The 9889-nt window shown below is 45.4% G+C and overlaps 1 protein-coding gene across 1 annotated transcript; it reads right to left on the bottom strand.

The window, feature by feature from the left end:
- Positions 1–6854: 6854 nt before the first annotated feature.
- LOC148378431 (janus kinase and microtubule-interacting protein 3-like) lies at positions 6855–9660 on the bottom strand. The gene is made up of 7 exons (XM_088367895.1): positions 9547–9660; positions 8199–9315; positions 8044–8114; positions 7803–7907; positions 7347–7658; positions 7067–7129; positions 6855–6980 (listed from the first exon to the last, which is right to left on the bottom strand). The coding sequence occupies exons 5-7, from the start codon at positions 7413–7415 to the stop codon at positions 6855–6857; spliced, it is 258 nt and encodes an 85-aa protein (XP_088224021.1). The 5' UTR covers positions 7416–7658; positions 7803–7907; positions 8044–8114; positions 8199–9315; positions 9547–9660.
- Positions 9661–9889: the final 229 nt, after the last annotated feature.

The raw sequence follows: 9889 nt of genomic DNA, 5'->3' as shown, positions 1-9889 counted from the left end.
TTAATGGGAAGTAGTAAGACTTATTAAATTTATTTAATCTACTTTTCTTCCCAGGCAAAATTTGATGTGCTGCAATTCCAAATTTCCAAAGTGAATGAAGGAATGAAGTCCTTTAAATTATGATTTTGTATAAATACTAGGCATTAACACAAAATCGACGGCACAAAATGGGCAGACTTTACTTGTTTGAAAAGGACTGGTTACAAGACAGACTTTTTTAATTTATTTAATGGGAAGAAGACTTATTTAGTTTAATTGATCTATTTTTGTTCCCTGCCAAAATTCGATTTGCTGCAATTCCAAATTTCCAAAGTGAATGAAGGAAAGAAGTCGTTTAAATTATGATTTTGTTTAAATACTAGGCATAGACACAAAATCTACGGCACAAAATGGGCAGACTTTACTTGTTTGAAGAGGACTGGTTACAAGACAGACTTTTCTGATTTATTTAATGGGAAGAGGACTTATTTAGTTTATTTAATCTATTTTTGTTCCCTGGCAAAATTGGATTTGCTGAAATTGTATTTTGCCAAATCTCGATTTGAGACCTGATAGGAAGTATTAAACGCTTAGTTAAATCAATACAAGTTGGTAATAAGAGCGAGTAATGTTGGTTGAACCGATGAATGAAGGTTGAAAGCAATTTAAATTATGACTTTGTATAAATACTAGATATTAACAGAACATCTACTGCGCAAAATGGGCAGAGTTTACTTGTTTGAGAAGGAGTGGCTTATTCAAAACTAAGATTTATGTAATCTGTTTGTTCCCAGGCAAAATTGGATGTGATGCAATTCCAAATTTCACCACATGATGGTGCCCAATTTTGACTTCATAGGACATATTAAACACTTAGCTTGTTATTATGTTCAAGGTAATCAGATTTGTTTATCATTCTAATGGCCTCTTCAAAACTATTCTGGATTACTACTTTGGATCTATTCTACATTACTTGGCAACAACATACTCTGTAACAGATTAGGCAGTATAATCACATATGTTAACTTGAGAGTGCCCACACTCAATCTACTTATCGTGATGTGTTAAATCAATTACTGTTAGACATTATTTGTCTGATAATCTACCAAATCTTTGAATTGAAGAATTTGTGATTTAATTAATAGCTTGTTCAGGGTAATCAGACTTGTATATAATTCTAATGGCCTTCTTTTGAAAACTATTCTGAATTACAACTTTGGATCTTATATTACTTTGCAACAATCTACTCCGTGACAGATTAGGCAGTATAATCACATATGTTAACTTCAGTGCCCACACTGTATTTATTTATGGTTATTTGTTAAATCAAGTACTGTTAGACATGAAATAGGAAGTGTTTAACATAAATGTTATGGCTACTCACCATTGTAGCTCGCTCCTGGTCAATGATACGAGCCTCTTCTTGCAGTGGAAAACTTGCAGCCAACAAACACCGTGGAACCTAAAGGAATGAAATTAAACATTAACATTTCGCCTCGACCAATTTTCACACGTACAACGCAACGCGGCTACACTTCTGCTATTACAAACGTAAATCTCCTTAAACACAATGAGTGTTACTTACCGTGTACGCTCTAGACGGTCCAGTTGCAAGCAGAAAATAAAGATATTTCTGTTGATAATCGTCGCTGCTCAGTGGCTCACGGCCATCGCGCCAACAGATTTGAATTTTGGCGGAGGTTCGGGCAATTACGTCATATCCGCGGCATTTGACTGCGACGTAATACCCGCTTATCTGAAACGGCAGTTAAAAGTAGAGTTACATCAAGTTTTCTTGGAACCTAAACGAATGAAAGAAAACTATCATTTGGCCACAACCAACATTCACAGATACAACACAACGTGCGGGGTTGAGGTTAAAGATTGAGTGAAGGGCCCTCGTTTTAAACTACTGTTTTGAAAAGGAGTGGGAACAAGTAAGACGTATTTAATTTATTTAATGGGAAGTAGTAAGACTTATTAAATTTATTTAATCTACTTTTCTTCCCAGGCAAAATTTGATGTGCTGCAATTCCAAATTTCCAAAGTGAATGAAGGAATGAAGTCCTTTAAATTATGATTTTGTATAAATACTAGGCATTAACACAAAATCGACGGCACAAAATGGGCAGACTTTACTTGTTTGAAAAGGACTGGTTACAAGACAGACTTTTTTAATTTATTTAATGGGAAGAAGACTTATTTAGTTTAATTGATCTATTTTTGTTCCCTGCCAAAATTCGATTTGCTGCAATTCCAAATTTCCAAAGTGAATGAAGGAAAGAAGTCGTTTAAATTATGATTTTGTTTAAATACTAGGCATAGACACAAAATCTACGGCACAAAATGGGCAGACTTTACTTGTTTGAAGAGGACTGGTTACAAGACAGACTTTTCTGATTTATTTAATGGGAAGAGGACTTATTTAGTTTATTTAATCTATTTTTGTTCCCTGGCAAAATTGGATTTGCTGAAATTGTATTTTGCCAAATCTCGATTTGAGACCTGATAGGAAGTATTAAACGCTTAGTTAAATCAATACAAGTTGGTAATAAGAGCGAGTAATGTTGGTTGAACCGATGAATGAAGGTTGAAAGCAATTTAAATTATGACTTTGTATAAATACTAGATATTAACAGAACATCTACTGCGCAAAATGGGCAGAGTTTACTTGTTTGAGAAGGAGTGGCTTATTCAAAACTAAGATTTATGTAATCTGTTTGTTCCCAGGCAAAATTGGATGTGATGCAATTCCAAATTTCACCACATGATGGTGCCCAATTTTGACTTCATAGGACATATTAAACACTTAGCTTGTTATTATGTTCAAGGTAATCAGATTTGTTTATCATTCTAATGGCCTCTTCAAAACTATTCTGGATTACTACTTTGGATCTATTCTACATTACTTGGCAACAACATACTCTGTAACAGATTAGGCAGTATAATCACATATGTTAACTTGAGAGTGCCCACACTCAATCTACTTATCGTGATGTGTTAAATCAATTACTGTTAGACATTATTTGTCTGATAATCTACCAAATCTTTGAATTGAAGAATTTGTGATTTAATTAATAGCTTGTTCAGGGTAATCAGACTTGTATATAATTCTAATGGCCTTCTTTTGAAAACTATTCTGAATTACAACTTTGGATCTTATATTACTTTGCAACAATCTACTCGGTGACAGATTAGGCAGTATAATCACATATGTTAACTTCAGTGCCCACACTGTATTTATTTATGGTTATTTGTTAAATCAAGTACTGTTAGACATGAAATAGGAAGTGTTTAACATAAATGTTATGGCTACTCACCATTGTAGCTCGCTCCTGGTCAATGATATGAGCCTCTTCTTGCAGTGGAAAACTTGCAGCCAACAAACACCGTGGAACCTAAAGGAATGAAATTAAACATTAACATTTCGCCCGGACCAACATTCACACGTACAACGCAACGCGGCTACACTTCTGCTATTACAAACGTAAATCTCCTTAAACACAACGAGTGTTACTTACCGTGTACGCTCTAGGCAAAATTGGATGTGATGCAATTCCAAATCTATCTGAAACGGCAGTTAAAAGTAGAGTTACATCAAGTTTTCTTTTTTAATCAACACAATCATTTACAACCGTTGACCAGAAAGAATCGTCGAAATTCGACGTCCCCCACAAACGCCACGCTCACTCGCTTTTCAGGGCAACAAAAGTACTTCTTTTTAAAAACGATGAGTTGTACTTACCGTGTACGCTCTGGACGGTCCAGTTGCAAGCAGAAAATAAAAATATTTCTCTTGTTAGTCGTATGTTACCATCCGCTGTGTCTTTGTCAACATCGCCGCCATTTTCCTACTTCCTGCTGCGAGCCACGCCCACGGATTTAAATTTGGGCGGAAGCTCTTTCCATTGGCGTCGTTTTCGCGTATAGCAAATCCGATTGGTTGGGAAGGGGGCACGGTTATGCAGCCGAGGGGTCCTGTGATCGGTGGGATGTAAAGTAGGCGTCGACGTCACGTCCGCGTCACGTGACCACGACGTGGCAGACGTCAAATAGCAACCGCTGTTTTGTTTAGTAGACTTACAGTTGTTATGCATTGACATAATGGCGCACACACCAAATAGATTTAAATAAATTAAATAATTCTTCTGCCCACTCTCTTTTAAACAAGTTAACTCTCCCCGCGGATTTGAATTCCGGCGAAAGTTACGCCCATCGACGTCACGTATGTCACGTGACCACGACGTGGCAGATGTCATATAGCAACCGCTGTTTTGTTTAGTAGATTTACAGTTGTTATGCATTGGCATAATGGTGTGCACTCAAAATAGATTTAAATAAATTAAATATTTCTTCTGCCTACTCCCTTTTAAACAAGTTAACTCTGCCCACGTCCATTGACGTCTTGTCTGCGTCACGTGACCACGACGTAGCGACGTCATATAGTAACCGCTGTTTTGACCAGTAGACTTAGTTATTATGCGTTGACATAATGGCGCACTGGTTAGCATGGCCACCTCTTAAGCATGATGATGCGGGTTCGACGCCTGATCAATGTTAGCATGGAGTGAGCTGAAGTGCATGGCGCTGAAGATTTGAATCTTTGAAATGCGCTGAGGTCTGACATATCAGGCAGAATGGTTTGCCATCACGTTCAACAAAAAATAGAAACTTTCCCACTCTGATTAAAACGTCCTGTGTTCATCTACGTATTTTCGTTTTGCTGTGCATCTTTTCCCTGCCATTTCGAGAGCCCAATTGACACTCATAGTTTAAAGAAATGTGTTTGCCCATCCTACTTTGTGGAATTTCACCACATGCGCTTTTGACCAAAATACCAAATTGAACTCAAGTGAAGCCAACACGCACAACCCCCCCCCCCCCCCCCCCCCCACACACACACACACACACAAATGTTGATATGAACATAAAAGAGCCGCATGCGGTTCGGGAGTTGCGGCTTGGCCAAACCTGTACTATACAACTTTATTTGTATAAAATTTTCACAACAGCTGTCACACAAACAAAGCGGGAAAAACCGAAGACGTGCGTGTTCCGCCCACGCTGGATTTATTTGCACCTTTGAAAAGACACCGTATTGCCGCAGATGTGGCAAAGAGTACTTTTGGGCATCTGAGACGGAAGGATGTCCAAAGCATCACGTCACCTGCTCTGGTAGGCATGGTGGTGGGACGTTGAGGTCAACCGCTTTGGGGTTGGCTGACTCTTTGATCGCAGGATGCCACACACTTGAAGACAGAAGCAGAAAAGCAGAGCTAAATGCAAAATGTACTCACCGGTGACTCCAATTTTTTTCCCCCCTGAAGAAACAGCTGGACGGGTGGCCCCGGCTGGCCAGTGGGACTCTTGTTATTCTGACCCTTTTTAGTGCGCGTTTGGGGCAACAACCGTTTTTTGTGGCGCTCTCTTCTGGTTCAAAAGTGCCCTGCATGTGAATTTGCTTTTCCTGCCTTCTGATTGGATGAGCGCCGGTGTGACGCGGTGCCTCTGTCACCGTGGCGGGGGGTATACGTTGGCATCGGAGCGTCTGCCAACGTCTGAGACCGGCTGGCAGTGTATCGGAGGTGTCGAGTGCGGTGCCGCTGGAGCTCACTCACCAGCTGGTGTTAGGGCCACAGAATGAAGGCCAAGGAGAAGAATAGAAAGAGAAACAGAAACTTCTCCTCCAATTGTTTGATTTGTCTCTTCTGAGCTTCGATGAATTCTTTCAGCTCTTTGTTCCTCTAGGACGGACAAATGGAAAGTGGCATTCAAAAGCCAGTAAGCGTGCAAGTAAGTGCCGGGCTGGCTTTGGGCCCTTACCTGTTGCGCGCTGTGCAGCAGATCCATTCTCTCTTGGAGGATGCAAGCGTCGCGCTCCCTCAACTCGCACATCAGGGCTCGCTTCCATTGGTCCACGGCGCTCCTAAGCTCTTCTCTCTGATCCGCCGTCAGCACGTCATTCACGCCAGCGTGGCTGGCTTTTTCGCCGTCCGTGGCGGGGCAGTCCCGCTGCGGTAGCGCCTCGTACAACATGGCCTCCAGCTCCAGGATCCTCTGGGCCGCAATCCTCGTCCATCAGTGGTCCGGCGGGAGATTTGAGGGCGGCTTACCTTATGAGCCTGGTCCATGGAACACTTCCTGAAGTCCAACTCTTCATCCAGGTAGCCCTTCTGCTTGCAGAACATATCCTAGCACAGCTCAAGGTCAGAATTGTTGGGGCACATTGCCGGAGTTCCCCTTGGCTGATGTCGCGTGTCTGTCTACCTTCTCACTTTCAATGTCCAACATCTTCTGTTGAAGTGCTGACTTGGTCACTTTGATGTATTCTAACCACTGAGGAAAGGCTGCTGTCACATAAGCAGAATGCGAGAGCGTGCGTGGACGTGCGCGTTACCTTCTCGGCTAGGGTGAGAAGGGTCCTGGCGTGAATCACGACCACCTGCTCCTCGTTGGTGAGATTCTGCAAGAGCCCAAAGGCACAGCGTCAACAAGCTTCTTTCAGCGCAAAGCCTTCCAAAAGTCACATTTGAGCCGCCGAGTCTCGTGGAGTGCGAACATAAGGAGTTCGACATACACTTACGGCGTTATAGCCCAGGATGTCCAGCTTCTTCATCAGATCACTGATGACGATGTCCGGGGGAAAGGCGCAAGGAGCAATGTAAGGTGTTCTGGGACCTCGGGTTAAGGTTAGGGTTGCGAGGGACGCCTTACCTACGCTCACACCCTCGGCCTCGCAGTAGATCTGCAAAGGGCTGAGGCCGTCTGGGAAACGGACTTGCAGAAACTTCAAGATGGGGGAGCGCCACTCCCTCTCCTGAAAGGCAGAGGCATGCATCCGTCCGTCCGTCCGTCCGTCCGTCACATCTCTGGCCTCAACACGCTTGTGCGAGTCTTCCCACCTCCAGCTCCAGGATGCGGAACTCAAGCAGTTCGTTTTGGTCTCGGATATCCTGGATGTGCTCTTTCAGACGCGCTTCTTCCGCCTCCATCCGCCTGACCTGAAAAGACAGTCAGACCTCATCTGCGGGGCTTCCCGACAGGTGTGACGCCAAGCGACTCCGCCCAGCGCCTTTCTTTCCGTCACCTTTTCGGCCAACTGCTGATTGCTCTGACGCAGCAGCTGCTTCTCCTCCACCCACTTGACATTCTAGAAGAGACAAACGCGTGGACAGCTTTGGAATGTTGTGTCATTTTCATCCACAAATTCTTTGGTTGACTGGAAAATGACATTTGCTTTTCTCCGCATTTTCCCAGCCACGTTCGGGGGGGGGGGGGGGGGTTGGTCCAGTAATGCCAGACGGATGAGTGACTGAAGAATGTAGCTATTTTGTCTGAGAAAAAGGTGTGCTCATTGATGAGCTTACCTGTCCTTGTTGCTTCAGCGCTGACTCCAGATCTGCTACTCTGCTTTGATAGTGACCCATTTCTACCATCAGCTTTTCTCTGGTCTGAAAGGAGGAGGAGGGAGGCTCCTCCTCCTCCTTTCAGACCAGAGAACACCCGAGGCTGGGTGAGAACGGGGAGGCTGCGACCCGGCCGGGGGTTGCGGGAAGGGGCGCCACCTTGATCTCCTTCTCGGCGTCGTAGTCCCCTTTCGCTGGTCTGGGCTAGCAGAGCGTAGGCTCGTTGCAGCGCTTGATATTCTTGCGTCAGCTGGCGGTAGCGAAGCTCCGCCTCTTCATGCACACACCAATGCAACACAGCACTAGTACCAGAATCAGTCAGACCGGCGACAAAGCACCCGCGACGCAAAGACGAGTCCGATTCCAGGCTGAAGAGGAATGTTTGGTGCCAATACGCTGGCAGAAATGGCGGGCTACCTCTTCGGGTTCCGTGTCGGGGGTTCTGTCGGTGTGAAAAGACAAGGACGATCCGTCCGAGTCCACCAACACGTCTTCGTCGTAGCCGTAAAATGTTTCGATGACCTGCGGGCGCGGAAGCAAACATCTCTCTGAACAAACTGAAGCGACACCTCACGATGAATCGACGAGAGGAACGATAGCGAGAAAAAGGCCATTTCATCTTGCGCAACACCAAGCAGCCGCAAACAAACAGACTCACCTTGCAGGACCTCACGCTTTGTTCCTCCTCAGAGATTCTCGACGTCGGTATCGTAGCAGCAAATCTCTCTCCTGTCGACACAAATAATCCGCCTTTGAGATTCTTTGGATGCAAAGGGAACGAACGGCTCCGGCGCAGAAACAAACGCGACTCACAATGACATTTCTGACATGAGCTCCTGTCTCCAGAGCCTGAAAAACACGTCACCGGCGATGATTGGAGGGACGCTCGTCTTTTCCAAAAGTGACAACTACAGGGTGTGTCAGGGTTTTCCAGATTATCTTTATCGTATCATTGTGTTGCTTTGACTTTGACTGCGACCTGTAATAAATAATATTATTTATCCCTTATTTATCCCTATCGCTTATCCCTTCCTACACAAAGTCGTAAAACACCCCTTGCTATGTTTTGACTAGAGGTCAAGGGCTTCCTCTATTCAATCCACTCTTACACCCACCCTGTTTCTCTTAATTAAAATGCTCGTGCAGGAGCCGAGAGTCAGACTTCATTCGTACAACGGATGGACTCTCCACCTGCAGGTGTCCAAAAGAACTTACTTGTCTCCCGTGTGGTTCTTGCAAAATAAGTTGGAGCGAGCGCAACTCTAACAGGGTGCATTTTGCCACTAGCTGCCTACGGACAATGACGTCGCGCTCGCGGCTCATGGTTGACGGGCTGAGCAGCCGGGCAAGTCCGTCGTTTTCAGCGCACAGCGAGTGGCAAAGGCGCTGACAAAACGGGAGCTTTGAGCTGCTGAAAACGGCAAAACAAGTCTAAAGCGTGTTCAAACGCGTGCGCACAATGCTCCTGCTTGAAAGGTCGGAATTTAAGGGGCCAATTTTTTGGATGGCGGCCGCCGGCCAAGCTTTGGACGGAAAAGGTTTCCTGGCGACAGCGAGCGAGCGCGGCGCTGCCGTACGTGCACCGAGTCGCCTGCCTGAAGACCTTGGACAAGTCGTCGATGATGTGCCGCTGCTCCACAACTTGAAGGAACTCCATTTCACCGTCCTGCTGGCCGCAACCGCGGTCCAGGTCATTGAGCGAACTAGGCCTTCTCTGTGGAACACAAATGCAGTGGACTCTGTTGGCACGCCGCCGTTGTCCGCGTCGACTTACCAAGCTTGCCATCTCCTCGTTCTCCTGGGTGACAAAGCGCACTTTGTTTTCAAGGCGACACAGCACCAGCGAGAGTTCTTCATTCTTCCTGCTCAGGCGTTTGTTTTTGTACAGGAGTGGCAGAAACTGGCTTTCTGTTTCTCTCAGTCGCTTTAGCTGCAAGCATGAAGTGCGGGATGTGAAAGACGCACAACACGCGGGCCAGAACGTATCCATTCCTTTTGCATCGGTTTGAACGGAATCGTGGCTTTGGCTCCCAATAAAAGACATCTACCAGGCAACCGACTCGCCGCGCCGCTCAACTAATAAGCAAGCGCAATGGGTGCCTCGCTGGATGGCGCGCATCAAACGTAGCGCAAACCTTCAAGCGTGCCGTCAATAAATTACCAGTTCATTGCGCTCTTCAGAAAGCAGGGCGTTTCGATCCTCCAGTTTCCTGATGACTGCGCTGAGCTCAGCGATTTTCAGATGAAACCGTCGCGTGTCCCGATCCTCCTGAGACTGAAAACGCCCCGCAACACACACACACAAGCACTCGTTCAAAGTTCAAAACTGTTTTTGTGCTACCTTCCTCCAGCAACGAACTAAGTCATGCGTACTGCAAGTGTGTGATGAGGTGGCTTACGCAATGAAGAGGATTGCTAGTAGCGGCGTTGACCCCACTTCCAGGGTAGTTTAGGCCCGCCCTTTGGGAATCCCTCAGGGCAGCGATCTGCTGCTCGGCAGCCTG

The sequence above is a fragment of the Syngnathus floridae genome, unplaced genomic scaffold, assembly GCF_059516105.1.
Source record: "Syngnathus floridae isolate MCC-2025c unplaced genomic scaffold, RoL_Sflo_1.0 HiC_scaffold_45, whole genome shotgun sequence".
Taxonomy (NCBI): Eukaryota; Metazoa; Chordata; class Actinopteri; order Syngnathiformes; family Syngnathidae; genus Syngnathus; species Syngnathus floridae.
This window is presented reverse-complemented; position numbering and strand designations above follow the sequence as displayed.